The sequence below is a fragment of the Phyllostomus discolor genome, chromosome 12 (assembly GCF_004126475.2).
Source record: "Phyllostomus discolor isolate MPI-MPIP mPhyDis1 chromosome 12, mPhyDis1.pri.v3, whole genome shotgun sequence".
NCBI lineage: Eukaryota > Metazoa > Chordata > Mammalia > Chiroptera > Phyllostomidae > Phyllostomus > Phyllostomus discolor.
In genome coordinates, this window is record NC_040914.2 from 38,555,100 (window position 1) to 38,575,329 (window position 20,230).

The 20,230-nt window shown below is 41.0% G+C and overlaps 1 protein-coding gene across 7 annotated transcripts in view; it reads right to left on the reverse strand.

Annotated features, from left to right (window-relative positions):
* The window catches only part of MCTP2 (multiple C2 and transmembrane domain containing 2), a 144,792-nt gene that overhangs the window by 76,657 nt on the left and 47,905 nt on the right, over window positions 1–20,230 (reverse strand). For 4 of the 7 annotated variants that reach the window (XR_004900245.1, XR_004900243.1, XR_004900244.1 and 1 more), the window contains 6 exons: window positions 19,918–20,060; window positions 19,082–19,158; window positions 18,424–18,535; window positions 14,374–14,409; window positions 4,479–4,643; window positions 2,191–2,321 (listed from right to left, as the gene is read on the reverse strand). Coding sequence is in view for 1 of the 7 variants with exons in the window: in XM_028502371.2 (XP_028358172.1) it covers window positions 2,191–2,321; window positions 4,479–4,643; window positions 14,374–14,409; window positions 18,424–18,535; window positions 19,082–19,158; window positions 19,918–20,060 (664 nt within the window). In the remaining 6 variants the exon portion in view is untranslated. Of the gene's footprint in view, window positions 1–2,190; window positions 2,322–4,478; window positions 4,644–5,050; window positions 5,425–14,373; window positions 14,410–16,625; window positions 17,735–18,423; window positions 18,536–19,081; window positions 19,159–19,917; window positions 20,061–20,230 lie in introns of those variants that run through there. The other 3 variants (XR_004900248.1, XR_004900246.1, XR_004900247.1) reach the window with 3 other exon arrangements.

Here is a 20,230-nt window from a genome sequence, read left to right on the forward strand (position 1 = left end):
TGCAGACACTAGCACAATCCCCCCGCCCAGGGAGGATCAGTACATATTTTCAGCTAGGGCTCACCCCACCTGGAAGTTTGTGGCAGGATAATGCTGCGTAACCAGCTCCCAAGAGATAACTTTTGTTATCTTTTGCACCGCAGGAGAGGAAAAAGGAAAAGGACACTGAAAAAAGCTCTAATGTCCATGAAGAAAAAGGACGGAATGCCCTCTGGGGCAGGTATACATCTAAGCTGCAAACGGGAAGTAGCTAAAGGAATAAATAAAGACCCAAATGACAAAACACGAAATGGAAGGAACATCTTAAATTAGTCTCTGTGTCTGCGAAGCAACTTAACACTCATTGGGAAATGCATTTCCTATTATGTGGGGAAAAAAAAATAATAAAACCCGACAGCACAATGACATTTGGAGTGACGGGTCATTATTCATCGCTCCTACTAAAATAACGTGGGGGCCATTCATCACGGGAGGTCCAAATTCCCACCATTCAGATAACACTTCAGGACACGGAGTTCTCTGCATCTGTACATTGATGTAACTGATCCTTACTCCACGGGCTAGCAAAAAAGTACCTTCTGATCCTCCTACCAATGGGCGTTGGCAGAGTACTGGTGTGTCACCGTGGTGACAAGTGTCAGAGGTACTCAGACGTGTCTGGGTGTCCCAGTGACTCTGAGGAGGTGGAGGAGGGGGAGTTGAGACCAGACCAGAAATCTGGCGGGCAGCAGCTGTGAAATGTTGGACTGCAGTTCGACCCCCTGCATGACCCGGACAGTGTGGCAGGACCTACCTCAGGGCGAGCTACTGAGGTGAGACAGGGGATAACAGCACTAAGAGCTAAGAGTCTGGGCGCCAGACACTGTGCTAAGTATTTCGCACAGAAACAGCCCTGCACGGGGTATTGGGTAAGCTTGGGACTCCTCGCATTTCTGCCTCTAAATTCTTTGCTGATGGGAAAAGAAATTTCATTTCCCTGGGTCTCTGTATTTCACTGTCTGTAAAATGAAGAGATTACACTAGATGAGTGGTTTTTGATCTTTAGTTTTTAGCAATAAAATTCTTCCTTCCAATGGAACCCCAGATGCGCTGGCCCCGAGGGCAAATTTTAGGAGACCCCCTCCATCTCCAAGAGGGAACCCCCAGGCAGCTCCCTGAAAGTGGGATCCCAGAGATCCTAGCTTGACAACGATGACAAACATGTGTTGAAAGCCCTTGAAGTGCTTATTTTCTACATTCTTAAATGCAAAGACAGAAGGAGACTAGACTTCTCAGGGTGACCACTTCATAAGTTCTAGAAATGTTTAATCACTACGTTCGTTATACCTCTGAAACTAATACAGTACTGCCGGTCAATTGTAATGGAAAGTGAAATTACTTTAAAAAATGATTTGTGGACAAGTCACATGTATAGGAGATGAACGAAAGGCAGCGAATTGGTGGAAAGAACCTGGAGTTTGGAAACATGGACTCCTGACCCTGAGGCTCACTGCTCTGGAGCCCACGGCCCAGGAGTCTGTAAGGGTCCTGCAGGCTACTTCCCCATCTGCACAAGGAGCACGGTGCCGCTAACTCGCTGGCTATTCCACAGATCAGAGTTGGTGATGCTTCCACCACCAGCGCTTCCTCTGTGCTTACTATGAGTCAGCCACGACGCAGGTACAACTGAACTTCATTGTACGGTTACTACCCTCCTACAAGGGAGCTATAATACTCAGTATTGTTCATTAAGCAAGAATCAATTCAGTGGGAAGGGTGTGAAATAAAGAAATGAAAGAAAACAGAGCTGGCCTCTAGAGATTTCATCACGGTTCGCCACCAAGTTCCTCAAGAACATTTTCCATCATTTCGGGATACCTGGCATCCTATTTTTACTAAATTACACAGTAGTTCACTAACTAGGAAAACCAAAATTATGGGGTGCATAGGAAATGTAGATAACTAGTTCCCAAATAGCCTGACATGGCGTGTTATCTTTCTTTACAGGATTCCTGAAACGTACTCCTTTCTTCCGTTTTAAATCAATGCTGTGTGGCATTTACTTAATTAAAAACAAAACAAAACAAAACAGCTTTGCCCAGGTTAGTTAGGGTCCAGCTCACTGCTGGCTCCCTGGGGTGGGGACAGGAGACCTGACTCTAAGCCCAGCAGAGAAAGACCCGCCTGGGGCAGAAAGCAGAGCGGACTCACGTGCCCAGACGCTCCTCGTGCTTTTTGCTGTCCTTTCCCCAGACTTCAATGTCCAAGATGCCCATCCTGTCAGAGAAGTAGTGAAAGTCAAACTCTTCCCGCCACTGCGGATTTGCACTCTTACACAGTGTCTAGAAAACATGCAGTTATAACGTTTATTTTCTTCAAAATGCCATTCGTCGCGACAGCAGCTACACATGCATTTCATTTCTAAACTTTGTGGGAGGGGCAATGTGCCTGTCTGTCCCTTCCAAAGTGGAACTTTCCTTTTTTTTTGGAAGGAAAGGGACTTGGAGGTTTTGGGGACTGGCAAAACATCACCGCTCTTTTAGCTGATCCCCAGATTCAATCATTTATCCACCAAGTTAGAAAGAACACTGTTACGCCACAAGAAATTATAACATATATGTATGTACACACACACATGATATATCTCAATGGTCGTTTTAGATAGCTGTTCAGTCTTATAGAAAATACTATTAATTGGTAATCAAATCATTTTTACTGGCGCATTCATTCAGCACTGGCTTCAGAACTATATAAATGAACTGTTTGGGGTCTTGATTACATCTGTCAGATGCATTACACAAGAAACCCATCTCTTGTCCATTGCTGCCTGCCTTTAAATCCCAGTTTCCTGGTCCCAGTCACCGCAGTGAGAGAAAAGACTAGGAAACTCCACCGCAGCCAACTTTAAAAATTAACAAGCGTGGTTTGAAGACACCACGAGTGTTTATGTGTTCTCCGAGAGGGATTCCAAGCCGCTCGTGTGTTTGATTTGCTGGCAGGATGGTTGTTTTTGTTTCGTTTACACAGAGATTCAATTTGTGACTAAAAAGTGAGCAGAAACGTTGGTTACTGTGTCCCAGGCTCTAAGGACACAGTGGCCACTATTAAATCTTAGTGACCACTATGACGTCATGGGAAAACAGACAGGGGCAAGTCAGACCTCAGCCATAGCGTCATTCAAGCTGTTTTTCACATTGGACTTAATATATCAGACCACGGAATTTAGAAACCATGAAGAAAAAAAAAACCTATTAGACCACAAATTAAATGCAATATCCCTCAAGGGGGAATGGAGCAGATACTGGACTAATTCTACACTTCACCTTAGTCCAAAGGGCTAAGTGTGCCTAGTGATGAATAATTTTTCCATAAATCCTTAGCCCAACCTTGGCTGGCTACAGGAGTCTTAGTGGGGATACCCTGGATACACTCTGCGAAGTAGAGCCTGAAACTACCTAGTTCAAATAAGTATCTGCATATTTCTGCCGTAACTCGCTGTCCGTTTTCCACATTTTTAAAAATAAACGGCTCGTCACCACGAGCTTTGATTCTTGGGTCCTTGTGCCAGCGTAAGTGACGTTTAGTGTTTGATTTTGCACTGAAAACTGTGCAACGGAGACAGCCTGGGGCCTCTGCAGACCCTGTTTCCAACTTGTCTGCATCTATGATGCCTTCCACACGGGACAGCCCGCATAGATAGATATCCTCCGGTCTATTTGCAAAATCTTCCACTGATGTTTTTTTTTCTTATGTGGCTTTTGGCAAGGGGCTTCACTCTCAAGGACCCCAGTTCCCTCAGTCCATAAACCCTCGGAAATATTCCTGTCTGACAGTTATGTAAAACTAATTAATTACCATGGTTGGGAGACGATGGTTTTTGAAATAAAAACCACACCAAATTACTAAGATTAAAAATTAAATGGAATTGGGATCCACAGAATAAGAGGACTGCTTTGAAAGGCAGTTAAAAATGCCATTATTTTTGTTCAAAACAAACCACTTTTAATACTTCAGTTTTTATTTTTAACCAGAGCCAAAAACCAGCAACACTTAAAGTGCATTTTTTGTGTGTAAATATTAACAAGAGAAAGAAAACTATATAATTTTGAAAATATTTTAGTTGTCGCAAATATTGTAACCCAAAAGTAATATGCATTGCTATTTTTGTTAGATTTTGAAAACACTTTGTTACCATCTTCCTGCATTCTATGAAACACAGTTTGTTTATTTTCAAAACAAAAATCATGCATTCAAATCTGTTGCTGACCAAGCTTTCCCTAGCTCTAGGTGCTGGATGAAAATACACTATAGTCAGCATTGAAATACCCATATTAATTGACGGCACGGAGACCATTTTTTATGGAATATTCCTAATATAGTGAAGAGGGTTAAAAATACATCACTTCTATTTTTGTGAAGTGCAGCGTGGGAAAACATTTGCTGGCAAAAACGTTATTTTTTTAAAGAGCGTGTTCTCCTTAAGGCATGACAGGACTTACCTTACTTTTGTATCTCTGATCTCCCAGTTTTAACAGGACGAACATCTCCGTCATGCTTCCCCCTGAGACATTCTTCCCTTCCAACAGAGTGATACTTATGATCCCGTTCCAGAGCTGGTTCTTTCTCAGGGCCTCTGAGAGCCGCAGGCTGCGTATCAAAGAGGACTGGAGCAAAAAAAATAATAATAATAATAATAAAAATAAAGAGAGATCAACCTGCTGATAATTCTCCAGGGCGACTTTGGTGATCACAGGCATTCCAGCTTTCGATATGTGATCACCAAGAGTAACACTCCCTGCCTGGCGCGAGTGTTACTACTACTCTTCACCGGTTCTGCAGATCTGCAATCCCAGTAATGGGATGTCCTTCTCCAGCACGGGGGCTCGTAGCGATCTCGGGAAGGATAAATGTGAGCCACACTTGCATTCCACACAGCCTGTCCTCCCAGCCAGCTCTTGGGTCGGAATCCTTCACCTGGGCCTTTGGCTATTTTAATAGCAGGAAGGGAAGAAAAGCATTCTGGGAGACAGAGATATAAGCAACCAGGCATCGCTTTGCAGGGAAACAAGACCTCCGGGCATTCAGAGATAATGGTTTTGAATTTATCCTTCACACTTGAATCTGTCCCCACTTCCCTTTATTCCTTGGGCTACTGCTAAAAAGCGCATGCCATTGCAAGATGCACCACTTCAGACAGAGCCTGCCATCGGCCAGCCAAATGAGCTTTGCAGATCTGGGAGAGGGAAGGACAGATAAAGCACTTAGCACAGTGCCTGGAACCCAGGACGGTTCAGTAACTGTCGACTTATTTTTTTTCCTTTTCAAAATTATGTTGTTCATACCTACTCACACACACCTTCAACAGAATATAGAAGGCAAACATCCCTATTATTAAGGTATAAAGAGGTCAAGCCCATTTTATTTTTAATTTCCATTATGACATACACAAAGGTAGAATAGTATTCGAAATCTCCATGGAACTTCTTCAACATTTTGCCAATCTTATTTCATTTACCCTCCACTGTTTTCTCCTGGCTGAACTACTGGAAAGCAACATCCATACTTGCTTTTACATAAGCGCTATGCCAGGGCTGTGCTCAACAAAAATAGCCGTAATCCCTTCAATATCGTGAAACACCCAGAACGTATTTCCATTCCCCTGATGGTGTCTCCACAATGTCTTTCTATGGTTGGTGTGTCTGAGCGAGGACGCCAATACGACGCATTTAGTTGGCAGAGTTCATTTATGGTCTCCGTTCAGTAAATGGAATGGCAGGAGCCTAGACCACTTTATTTGAAGGAGGAATAAATGGACTGGAGAATGTAAATGGCGCCAAGTATCATAGTAAAGCAATGAATTTCTAACACTATATATTCTTCCTGTCATCTGCTCAATATATCTTCAAGATCGTTTAGACACCAATGCGCTCGGACACCAGTTAGTCACAATTTATCACAACAAATGGTATGTCGGTACCATATTAATTATATCCCAGCTCTCCTCATCCAACACACGTCACTCTGCCACTCCGAGTGAATGAGGCACCCATGCCGCACCAAGCATTCAGTAGGTCATTTGATAGTCACCTTCAACATGGAAGGAAACCTATATTCCCAAACTCCATATCCATGCCACTTTTCCCTTAAAATGCACACGCACAAACACACACACACACACACACACACACACACACACACACGGCTGGAAGTGCTGAGACAGAGAATGGAAAATAAGAAAAAAAATAACTTTAAAACGAAGAGAAAACCCTCTCCTCTGAAGAACACAAACATTCTCTTGTAACTTCTATTTGCCGTTGGGTTGTGGACCGAATATACTCCATAGTGAAAGTTTATGAAATAGTTAACATTAAGCAATTTTCCATTTGTTAAGAACAACACATACCGTCACAATATACAGATGGATATATAAATATGTATGTGTATGTGTGTATGTTTAGATACACTTAATGGATTTTATAGTTTATTAAGCACACAGGCTGAAAACGTCTACTTTTGAAAAGAAAATGAGATTTTGATTCATATATCCTGCTGCAACGTCTTTTTTTTTTTTTTTTAGTTTTTTCTTCTTCAAGTTTGACTTGCCAACCAATAAGCTAATGCATGACCCATCCCGTGGCCATGCTTCAAAGTCCCGACAGATATATTCCTCCCTAAACACTGCAACTATTTCAAAATCCTTTTTATAAAGAAGGGAGTAATGTCCACAAGAGATCAAAGGGCATCCTACAGTCTGGCAATTGCCTAAGAAAAATGGCAGCGCTTCTATGAAATATGCCCTAAAATAATTTTGTGGCTTGGTATGTCCTAATTTCAAATTGGATGTTTATCTTGGAAAGGCTTCTATCTAACTTGTCCATAAAACAGCCCCACTTAGCTCTGTGAGCTCTGTGAAAATGGGATCCAAAGCTGGTCATTAAGGGGGCCGAGAGATAGGTTCCATATGGCGGAACAGCATGGGAGGGCGAGGCTAAGGCCTCCATCAGGCGCGGCTTGGCTGAAGCTCCCGATCTATCCATGGACACTCGTTGCATTACACCATAACATCTGGATTATTGCTTGTAATGTCCCTGGGAAATATCCACTTTCCATCAAAGCCTTTATCTATCCTGGTCAGACTTTGAACATTTTAGCATGTAGCGCAGCCATGTTTGATGTGATGGACTTACTCTTTGCCGTCCAAGATTCAACCCCACCCCCCCTTACTAAAGGCAGGGTAGGAAAAGAGAAGTGTGCATTGCACCAGTCACAGATAGAAAAGAACATAAAACCTTTATTGTGCTTATTTCACCCTAAATATTTCTGCAAAGACTACTACAAGGTTACGTCCAAATGAAGTTTCATCTGCCAGCAATGTATTCCGTGATGTGTGCACGGGCTTGTAAAAAAAAAAAAATGCTTCTTAATTAATTTAACATTTCTCTTCCACCCGGGAGAGCTGCAATGAGGCTTCGGAGCAGCGTCTGGCCAGGGGCCACGTCCGGGCCATCCTGTGTGAGCTCTGATGCAGAGCTGGGCTCTCAAATTCTTTAGTGGTCTTCAAACACTCCCTTTCTCCCCACAATAAATCGACTCCTCTGCACTCACTCTGTTAGCTCAATAGCTCAGGTTTTCATGTCTGAGCCTGAGCCTAGAAGGGAAATTTGTCATCTTAATGCAGCTTGGAATGTGAAAGGAGAAAAGGAAATGACCCATCAAAGGAGAAGCCCACCCCACCTGAGCTGAAACAAACACCCAGAGATACAGCAAAGTTTCTGGGTCCTGACCCTAATTCCTCAGCAGACATAACGGATAAAATATAGTACATCGGGGTTTTGTTATGTTTCTCCTGCCTCCCCAAGGATCAGAACCTTTTACTATTTCTATGTTGATTCATTCATAGGCTCTCTCTCTCTCCCTCAGCTCCCACCCCGCCAAATCCACAGCGTTCTTCCAAGCAGAGCGACTTCCCTCCGAAACACACGTTAGTTATTACTAGTGAAAACAAGGTGTGATATCTAACTTAGATATATCCTGGATTTCATAAAAATGAAACAGCTCCCAAAGCATTCGTTTGCTTCCGGGTCAGGAAAACTTCACAGACAAGAAAGGGGGAAAGAAGGAGGTGGGCTGAGGTGCTGCTCTCACTTCCAACAGGTAGAGCATCCTCGGGAGTTTCTGATCTAGAAGCAGACTCTCAAAGCAGTGTATGGGTTGCCGTGCCTGGGACATATGAGATGGACTACAGCCTGACCGATATCGTAGGGTAATTATTCCAAGTGATTCCCTTGGGTGTAACAGAATGCCAAAAAAATTAAAGATAAAAATTAAAAAGAGGGGCAGTGAGAGGATGTTTTCACAAGATTTTTGTAGTAGAGCATACCTTGTAGGCGCCCACTACTCCATGGGTACTTTTTAAATCATCTCATGGGAAATAGAAAATGCGTTTCAATGTTGCCAATGCATCTTATTTTGACCCTCATTCATTATTTGTTTTTTTGAAGTCAGTGTAAGAAAGTAGGTAGCCCATGGAAACAAATGCATGGGAAATAATGAACTTTGTAAGTGCAATGAACAGTAGAGCAAGATCGCGACGATGTCTGCACGACTCAGAAAAGCTAAGGGAGAGCCCTGGGTCTGTAAGAGGCTTTCCTGAAATATTCCTTCCAAGCGTTTTCAACATGTAAAACTACTGCTCATTGTCAACAGCTCTTACAGCGTGACATGAGCAAATCCATACATTCGTGCCGCAGGCTCCCAGAAAACCTCCCGCCCGCAGCGCCTTATATCATCTGAAGAGGATCCTGCAGGCATAAATTCCCCTAGAACTACACAAAAATCTGCGCGTAAGAATATAAAGAAAGCCTTTTAAATTTCCCACATGGACACGGCAGATGAGATTTATATCTGTAGATGAATAACACAGTCCCGAGGCTATGAATAATCTGTGTGTACAAAGATATTAGCCATAAAAGTTTTATATTCCATTTAATATTTTTTTAATTGTGAGGGAATATCATCACTCAATTGTTGTAACTAAAAATAAAAATTAAATGAAGAGACTTAAAAAATGGAGAGAGTCTATAAATACCCAATGGCTCTCAGGGTTCAGACCCAGGAAGATGCTTTGAATGTATTTAAACACAGAGAAAAATAAAATGAAGGCCATGAGATACAATAAGATTTTCTGTTTTGCCCTGATCTCTAGCAGGCTCATATGCCATCGTGTTCATCATCTCGTCTTCCTGCATCACCTGCGTCATCCTGTGGGCCTTCACGTCTACATTCCACGTTTCTATGTCTCTTCTTCACTTCAAATGCTTCTGGGACTAAGCGAAGCGAGTGCAGCTCTGGGAATAAACAATTGAAGCAATCGCTCCCTCTTGGGCTCCTGCAAGGGCAGGGCTGGGATCTCAGCCCCCAAGTGGCTTCTTCTGATTCATACCCCAGGCATCTCTTTGCCTCCCCCAATCCCAGCCCTACCTACCATTCAGCAGCGTAGCCACTGGCCTACACATCCCGCCCTTCTTACTCCTCTGGCTTTGTGCCCTAGCCCACCCCAGAGGTTCTCGCACTTGGACGTGCTTCAGACTCACCCAGGAGGCTTTGCTAAGGGATTGCTGGCCCCCTCCCTGTAGTTTCCAATTCAAGGGGTCTGAAATGAGGGCCAAGATTTGGACTTATAGCAAAAAAAATTAGGTACTTTGGGTATATAGGTAGAGATGAACAGGTTTATACATGTATATGGCTGTTTTGTTATATAGGCATGCACTTCTCCACTCCTTTGGGTCTAACCAAGAAAATGAAATGGAAAGAAGGTGTTACTATGGGTGGGCACTGAGTTAAGAACGTGTGACAAAGAAACAAGAACAAAATAAACCAATAAAAAGCATTCTATTCATCGAAAAAGAGTTCCAGGCCCAATGCCCTCCCAACAGTTCCTCAAAAAACCACCCTTCTTGCAAAAAGTTCTTGCTTGTACCGCTTCCTGGGCCTACACGGATATTAGGGAACTGAGTTTATTAGACAAAAAGGTGTGGTGACAGCGTGTTCCCTCCAAATTCTTTGACTGTCCTCTTCTATTGAATCTACCTGCCCCCAACATTAAACTAGCTGAATTTGTTAAAGCCACATTTGCAAAGAAGCTGAGGCCAAGCCCTTAGCAAAACGGTAACCCTCTAAACGTTGCTGCCTGTTAAGTGCTCAACCCTGAGGGAGCTCTTAAGTCTCCGCCAAGTGTTCAGAAGCAACATTGACATTGTCAACCTGTAGGACTGAGTCAAAGGCAAAAGCAGAACCACAGAAGTTTGCCAAAGACTTTCCAGGTTTCACTCATTTGGCCGGACAGCTAACCCACAGCATCAGTCACCCTGGGGACAGGGGCCTCTCAGAGGGGTCAGAACCAACAACAGGTGCCACATCCCCCCATGGCAAGAGGGCCTGGTCTACAAAATATTCTCAAGACCCCAAAAGCACCCTGTCACGGGAGCTAAAGTGTGATGAGTCTGAGGTTGGAAGACTTTATGTAAAATAGGAAAACAAGCAGAGGAAGGAGGTTCCAGTCCATGCAATAGGACAGCTCTCGGGGTTCAAGACCAACTCCACCTCTCTGAGAGGCTGCCTGCCTGCCCTACCTCCGAGATGCCAGAGAAACAGAGCGATAAGCCTAGCCAAAGGAGAAAAACAGAAGGTGGAAAAGGGGAAAGAAGGTAGGGAAGGCATGACCTCAATTCATGCAAAACCCTCAGCATGTAACTCACAATTCTCATGCAGTCATCACAATAAAAAAGTGTGCAAATAAAAAAAGCCAAAAGTGAGGGCTTAGCCCATATATTTGGTAGTAGAAGCCAACAGAAAAAGAAAACCATTCAAGGTATTGAAAAGACTGGGCACCCAATGCAGAAAAACCAAACAGAATACTGAGATAACCTAAGGTAAGCAATAGGAGGAAGCTTCTAAAACTTTTAGGCTGAAGCAGGGGAGGGCCACCTCTTCCTGTAAAGGTCCAGACAGTAAGCATTGAGGGTTGTAGGTCACCAGGTTTCTGTCGCAAAGATGCCACACTGCCACTGTCAGCCAGAGACAATTTATACACAAATGGGTGCAGCTGTGTTCCAATAAAACTTATTTGGGAAAACAGACTAGGGCTGGACTTGGCCCTCACACTGACGCTCCATGACCCCTGGGCCACAGAGACAAAAACAATAAATACTAGGGTCAAGGTCACCTGGGAGAAGCTGAAACCACAGCTGGCCTGGCTAATGGAAGATGCAAAATACAGACACACCCACCTTCTTCCCTCTCCTCTCCTCTAGTATCCTGCCAATTCCTTCCCCCTGGACAAAGCCAGCTGGAGGCCAGCTGACAGGGGACCTTGAAAATATATCTTGCAGAGATCAGCCTCTGCAACAACAGAGTCGCAGAGATAAAAGGACATGAAGCCAAACAAGCCAAAAACTGGCACCAAGAGTCAACTAATTTCATACAGAAAAAAAAAAGTGTTATACTGGTACGGGGCATGTCCCCTACCTTAGGTTTGTCGTGTCTTTGACCTTGGATTGCGGACATGTGACTGCCTAAAACAGGGTCAAAGAGGGGCTGTGTAAGACTATGTACTTATCTCTGTGTGAATTAATCTAAAGAAAATCCCTAACGAAAGCTCAGCCATCGCACCTGGGCAACCTCCAATACTAGCAGGTGGGAGTGTGTGTGCATGCCCATCGATTTCCGAGTACACTCAGTAATTCATCAATTCCACTGTTTATCGTCGCATTTTTTCCCCTGAGACTGTGCGATGTAAAAGAGTAACTACTGTTAAATTTTTATCTCTATTACTGCTACAGGCATTACAAAGAGAGAAGTAAGGTTTAGAAACAGATCTATTCACAGCAAAGGGTACATATAGTAAATATCCAAAAAAAAGTTATCTGGTTGAGGCCCTATTAAATCAGAGTCTCAATTCTCATTTTAAAATGCTCATCACAATATCAACAAAGGCAGTGGAGAAAACCTACATGTATATTTGAAGTCAATCTCTGTATTTAGTACATTAAAATCACGGTCAGTGCAGGAAAGAAACACTTTAGAAGAGACTCCAAAACCACTCTGCCATTCTGGGCTCCTTCAGATGATACAAATTCACACACTTACGAATTTAAGAAGCAAATTACCTAAATAAGGTGAAATTCTCATCAGACTACAACGGAGGTGAAAAAGTCAATGACATTCTCTAGGGAACACATTACTTGGAATTAGCAAATTTTTAGATACTCATAGCTAAATAATAATCTTCAATGGCAAACTCCTGCTACCTAATTTTTTAATATAATATGAAAACCCTAAAAAAAAAGAAGCTTATAACTGTAGCTTCAAAATACCAAGATAGGTTGATCAGGGTATTTTAAGAACTCTTACACAGGGTCAATCATGGCATCTACAGAATTTCCAAGTGACTCATTTTCATAAGCCACTTTAGAAACACGGTCTCATCTGCCTCTCCAAAATTGCAAACTATAAGTATCAAGGAGTCAACGTACCAGTTGAAATTCTTCACCAACATATAAATTGCCTCTCTCATGTAAGATCCTAAATAGCTTTCAATGAGTCTATTCATCTAAGGTTTTATTAAACACGGGTACAAGGTTTGGGCATTTATTATGTCTCTGAATCCAGGGCACTGAAGTGGAAATTCTAGAAACTACCATGCTAGGGGAAAACAAAAAACAAAAAGACAACACTCAGTGCAGCGCAGATATAAATACTGCTCTCCGGGATCCTCTGCTCCTTCCATATTTTTGATATCTTTATCCAGGCCGTCAACATTTTTTCTCTCCCTCTTCATTCCTTTGGCCATTCTCCCATAACCTCTCCTGTCCTCCCCAGGCTACAATATTCCCCAAGCTCACAATTTTTCTTTCCAGCCTTTATGTTCTTCCACAAACTGCCAGTGCTCTTCCACAGGCCAGAGCTCCCTAACTAAAGATGGTTATTGATGTCCAGGACCAGTGTTTTAGTGCAGCAGCAGAATCAATAAACGAGAAAATACTGCTTTGTCAGGTTTCACCAAAGCATGCTGGGAAACTTTACTGCTTCAGATGGTTACAGAGACTCTCAATGTGGGGGCATGAGAGCTGGGCTCCCTTCTGTGGCAAGAAATGATGTTCTTCTACCCTCTAGTGACTATAAAGGAACAAGGCAAAAGTTGGAGGGATTTTTGAGACAGCTTCGCATTTTTTTATTGCCTCTTAATTTCTCAAAAGAACCAGAGTCTTGGAAACAAAGTGAACTGGTAACATAACCAAATACCTGATCATCGTTCTTTATTAGTGTTCAAAATGCAAAGGACGTACATTTTAGGAAGAGTCAGAACTTTGATGCCTTTAAATTTTTAAAAGGCAAGTTTTCTTAGAACCAGCTGGCCTGTCTTCCTAAGTGATTGGGGCTGGTCAGGTTACAAATCTCTCTCTCTCTCTCTCCTCTCTCTCTCTCTTTCTGAGACACACACAAACTCTCACAAATTCACAAAATCTTTGTTTCAAGTCCCTTACTTTACAGAGAAGTAAACAGCTGAAGCGTAGTGAGATAAAAAATTAGAGCTGTCAAATATTAGTGCGTGTGTGTGTGTGAGAATAAATACATACAGAGAGACGGCTGGTGCGCCCTCCCCATGTAACCCACAAACCACCGCCCCCACCATGCTGGTATTTCTCCTTCACAAAGCAGCCAAGCTGTTAAATTAAGGTATAATTTTTTAAAACATTTGGTTGGTTTATTTTTACACTAATTTAGACATTTAGTCACTTAAGGTACAACACGTTAATTTAATAACCTGATTATTTATAATGCATTTCTACCTTGGTACATGTACAAATTGGACAGCAGTATATATAATTGTTTCAGGAGACACTAACAATGTAAAACATCGCCAGCACTTCATGAAGAAAGAGCTAAAGAAACTCACCTTAAAAAGCAATACATGGCTTTTTTCAGAAGCTATGAAACATATTTATAAAATATACCATAAAATCCTTTCAATTAATTTTTTCATTGCTTTCTCTAACACCAAAGCTAATTTCTATCTAATGGTAAATAACTTTCTAAAAGACTAAATCTAACTGCAATACACTCCAAATAATCTAAGCTTAATGAAGTGGAACCTTCTAACATGGCCGGTACATATAAAATGTCACCACGAAAGCAAGTGCAAGTTCAAACATCTGGCTATGCCCTTATTAAATGAAATTTTAAAAGGGAGGTTGTGCCCTGATTCATAACGGCAGTAAAAGGGACTGAACACTGCCCCACGTGAAGGGTGGTTTGTATTAATCATGTATACATCTAAAGATGAACTTTTAACCAAACGATGTTTGAATTAAAAAAAAGCACAACAATATTTACCTTGCTGGCACTTAACCGCTTCCGATTTGACCACCGCTGAGGATTGTGTCCATTGAATGGTGAAAAATGGCAAAAGAGAGAGAGAAATAGATGCATTAACAATACAAAAATATTATCATGTTAGGGGGTGCAGACGACATCCAAACGACAAACACCCAGCCTTTCTCTGAAGTTATGGAGAAAATGTGTGGGAACAAGAAAACAGTTACCAGCACAGAAAAATCACATTTCTGTGGCTGTTACATCATTTTCTTTCAGTGCTTTCCACAATGAAAATACAAGGAAATATAGATACTGCTCAGTCTGTAGGAGTCCATTTATGTTTTGAATTGCCTGAAAACATTATAATTTTATCTCTAAAAGCAAAGTGGAAGGGCATATTTTTCACTCTGTGAAATATTCAGATAGTGCTTTGAAAATATTTAAGAAATTCATGGACAGTGTTTAGGTTTCCATAGTATTAGATTCTAGAAAAATAATTCCAGTTACTTCTGCTGACGAAATCTCAATTTTCAAAATAAGAAGAGAAACATCTGAGTCATTCCTGCACAGTGAAGAAAAATAGGCTAATACAACTCTGAGGCAAGGGGAAAAAATGTTCTGAACAGCAAGGAACTTCACCGCTGTTCTCTTTCCAGCTCTCATCTGTCATGCTAAGGCTGCTGAATTTCATTTACAATTAAAATTCTCTCCCAGCAAAATCCTCTCCTCACTCCCGTCTCGGCCCAGGACAGGGAAGCTCTACTCTGGCTGGTTAACCAGCTAACTGGATGTTCAAAGTCGGATAAATTTGGGAGATTACAACTCAATTATGAATCTAATTGAGCAGACCACATTTGCTATTATGCTTAAGGAAAAAATACCTTCAGGCAAGTGACCTTCCCACCTGCCAATACATCTTCCCCATAAATTAGGAACCAAGAAATAAAGTCTTTGGGGGGAAGCCACTTATATTCCAATGGCCAGCAACTAGAAACGCTGGTCCAGAAAATGACTTGAAAAGATTCTTTATTCAAAATACTTCCCCTGATGAAACTGGGAGGTCAACATTCAGCACAGGACGGAGGGTTGTAGCTACTACAACTCCATGCTGGGGGACTGAAACCGGTTCTTATGGTATTTTCCTAATAGCATATTGACAAACACATCAACCCAAAACAAACACATCAACCCCAAACAAACACCAAAATGAATTGCCATCTTCTAGGTACACAAGGCTATTGAGGGCCTTCAGACATATAATTCTTTTGATTTTTATAACAATCATAAAAGATACATAAAATGGACATGGAGATTAATAAAAAGTGATCACTACTGTCTGCTTCCTATAAACAAAGGGCTACCGTATAGAGAGTGTCTAGCCCATGCCAAGCTCTCTGTAAAGTAATCTTCATCTTCACAATTCTGGGCAATAGGGAAGCTTTTTTATCACCACTTCCTTCACGAGGAGATTGTATAGTTAAGAGCGGTAAGGTTGCTCTGTGAATTTGCCCTGATCATTTAACGTCTCAAAACAAGAACATGCTGGGATTCAAACCCAGGTGGCCTGATGACAGAGCCTGTAACTCTAACTACAATCCTACTTTTGCCAAGGAAAAGAAAATGATACCACCAGGTTTGCCAGCCTCCCAGCCACCGCTGTGCCTTCTAACTGTACATGGCCCCCAGGGACATAAATCCGTGCACGAGGGGCAATTCAGAGACGCTTTGCACATGTGAAGATTTTTGTCTGCTTGGTTCTAAAGCAACACAGATTGCCTCAATGATGACAGAAAGAGAGATGGGTATGAAACTGAGAATTCAAACTGCAATCTCACCATCAGACTTGAAATGAAAATGAAGATACATAAAGATGTTATTCCCTATCCATAGGCCATTGTCTTTCCAGTTTCAAGTGTGAGCTATTCTCATTTAATAAGCCAATATAAAAAGACTTAAATATTAACTTAAACTCAGTTAAAAAAAAACACCCAGAGATTTCCTGATATGTGTTTTATCCAAAAGGCCCCTGACAGGCCCTATGAATTGAATAACTACACACACCCCGTGATAAATTATTCCTTGCTGGGGGATACTTCGATCAAGTATAGACAATGGAAAATAAAACTATCAATTGGAACAAATGAGAGCAGGCAGAGTTTTCTATATTATAATACCCACATAAAATATACATAAAATAAATGTATTGCGCACTAGACCTCTGCCAGACAAAGAACAAAGACAATGAGAAAAGTACATGAGAAAGCACATACCCAGTCTGAAAAATCTCTCGAAAAACAGGAAGGGAGGACTCAGAGGAAAGGAGAGCCAAACCAAATACGAGGACAAGAGCGGCCACTTTGAGGACTCAAAGATATTCCTTGAGATGCTTTACAAAAACAAACTCAAGCAGCATCTAATATTAACTCCTCTGCAACTCAACATAAATTTTTAACTAATATAGCACTGCTTTAAAACTCCAACTTTCGGCAACATTTAAAGGGATGTGGAAGTGTCAGTGTTACTGCTGAACATAATCCAATACCTCACAGAAAAATTCACAAGGGGAATAAATATGCAGCGATTACGCAGCTTAAACATGCAAGTGTTTTGATGGGGAAATTACCCAACTTTACCAATCCCACTTGTATGTGTAAGAAATTACTAGAACATATCAGCTAGCAAATTGCTCAACCACGTGGCAAATGATACTTATTTACATTGCGTGTTATTTTAGCCTGGAATCCAGATCAAGGAACCAATAACCTACAGTTCATTCTGGACTCTGGTGGGATCCTGTGAAGCCTTAGGAGAAGCTACAGAAAATCCCTTCTTCGTTACATTAGATGGAAAAACAAATTTATTTTCAACAGCAATATAAGACATTTCAGCATCAAAATATCAGCTTTATAGAGACCTCATTTCAACACTGACATGTTTTTAAGAATTGATGAAGGGTTTTATTTTCTCAGTTATCATCAAATAAATACTCATAAGATTTTGCATTAAAAACAGCAACTATTTAGTTGACCCTCTGGCATTTGGAGAGTCACTGTGTAGTTTTCCTACTTCTTTAAGCCATTTTCTGAGTTTACTAGTAAATCAGTCATGATTTTCATCATGAAAATAAATTATAACTACAAGCAAAGATGATGTCAAAATGAAGAATATTCTCCTCCTCGACCCCAGTGACTCAATTCAAGAAGCATTATTAGAGGCCTAATTTATAAACAGGCTTCACATTTTCATGCCAGATTCTAAACATGCTGAATTTTAACACGTCTTGGTTCTTTTTCTAGTAGGTATTTTAGCTGGCTTTAAAAATGCCTTTTAAATAAGTAACAATCAAAGATGCTTTTAGGTCTTATTTTAATTCTTGGGATTTAATTATATTCTCTAAATATAAAATGAGATTATTATTTGCATTCACATATTTGCTCATAATAACAAAATCTCAGCCATACTATCACAAAACCCAATGCTTTGTGGATCTTATAGGGATCTTCACTAGGTTGTGCATTAACTAGAAATTTCTATACAACAGACCAGAGAACAGTAAAATCTGTATCTTCCCAAAGGTACTCTCACTAGAGAACTTGGTAGGTAAAAGAAAAGAAGAAGAAACTGAAATGCTTCAAATATATACTCAATCACCTTAATAATGTGCAATGCAATTGCAATTAATTGCAATTAAATCCTGGACACTGCTTTCCATAACTGAAAAATGCCCAAGGCATCTAGGACCTAAAGAAATTGTAAATAAAGACCTTAACACTTAGTAAAAGTATTTTTCAGATGATATCTTACATGCGAACGACAAGCAACATATATATTTTAATCACAGCAGTACGATCCATATCCCTAGCAAAATAGAGAAAATCCTTAATTGATTTTCCTTCCTGCTTTCTAAAAGAGAGGGCATATATAACCACAGATAGGTTCTCTCAGTCTCTAAAAAAGTATTTGTTTCCCCCTCAAAATAATTGCAAAAAAGATCAGTCATCTGGCAGCCCAGAACCAAAGGGAAAGGGGAAAGGCGGGTTTCAGAAGGGACACGATGGTGATCCTTACCTGTCTCTTGAAATCACCCTGTTTTACTACCAGGTTCAAATTCAACACAATCACTCCCATGTCATCTTCCAAACTGTTTGGATCTTCCAATTTTAAGATATGTTCAGTCGTTCTACAGGCAAAAAAACAAAAAAACAAAACAAAACAAACCAAGGCTATAGCACTTATGGCAGTACTGTGTGGACTTGTAATGCACCAGAAGCCTATGGTAAAAAACTCCTACATCTGACTAAGGGTCAAGACACAAGTTAAAAAAACATGAAATTCAGAAAATAAACCAACCCTCTTCAGGGTAGAGAAACTGTTTGGCATTGCCTAATTCAACAGTTGGTTCACTGATTCTTCTCTCCTACTCCCCCAAATAAAGTTTAAATACTTCTTTCCATTTTAAGTTAGGTAGGTTAAGAGAAACCTGAATATGAACAAATGAGGGTACAACATTTAATACACAGTTTACAATACATTATGGAGGATTTAATATCTGACAAGTACATTGGGGAGCTAAAAAAGCAAAAATCACTTAAAAGTAACATTTTAAAGCACCCTTTCATTTATTCAGATTTTTCCTTGTCATTTGAGCTAAACAAATGCCAGTCACCTTGACCTTGAACTCCCTCTAAAATTCACTAAGAACTATTTGAAGGTAAAAACACAATACCTGTTCAGCTCAAGATCGCTGAGAGACACAAACGCAGACCCCATGAAATCAGATGTAGTTAAATCTCGATCGTAGACCTTAAAAGAAGCCCAGTAATGCAGGTTATTATGGTAAACTGAGTTTATCAAATCATTCACAAATGTAACAGGCTGAGAACTTTACACAGTACACTTCAAGAGGAATTTAGCCAAGGCAAGGGGGAAAACAAAACTATTCAAACTTGTCCATTTTCCCCATCACAGCCAAAACAGCAGCCGAAAAGTACTTTTAAGGCAGTATGCATATGCATTCAGACGCCATGCACAGCGGACTGCTCTCCGTGGTTTAAATGGTCTCTCATTAAAATTTAGTATTTTCCACGGTGAGCAGGTCTGTCAATTAAACAGAAATTTGTTCAATATTCTAGAGCAATCTCATCTTGCACTCAACTCATGCAGTTTTAACCCAGATGTTAGAGCAATTAATGCTTACAACCAGTAGCTCGAAGCTCTATTAAGTATAAAGTTATTCCTAATGAGAACGGCTTTAGTACTGGTGGCTGCTGAACTAGCAGTAATAATTCTTCCACGTTCAGTAAGTTTAAATACAATCAATAGAGAGATTGTTTTCACTCTGAGTTTCCGTAGAGTAGATCTCACGGATCTGAAAGAAATATGCAATTTCGACAAAGCCTCTCAAAAGTTCCTTCCATACTAATATTTTTAACCCAGTGCTTAAGGACAACAACAACAACAACAAAAATTAATTGGAGGAGGTTCCGTTTGAAGAGGGCAAAGACTGCTGAGAAATAAATATTTTTTTTAGAAAAGATAGATCCGAAAGCCACCTGGGATTACCTTCACACGCAGCTTTTGATCAAGGCTTTGAATGGGCAAGACCACTACCTCATCCCAAACTGGGTTCAGGTTCTTGTATATGACTTTGCTTTTGTACAGCGTCTTCCCGTTCAGCTTAAATTTCACGTAGGGGTCGCTTGTGCCTTTAAAAGAGAGAGAGAGCAAGACAGGTTTTTCAAATATACATGAAAGCCTAGGATCTCGCCATTAAGAAAAGATTCTTTCCACACTCCTCAGGCTCAAAGCATTTCATCGCGGGCACCCAGAACAAATCTCTCCCTGGGCAGGGATTGGAGGCCCCATAGGTGGAGAG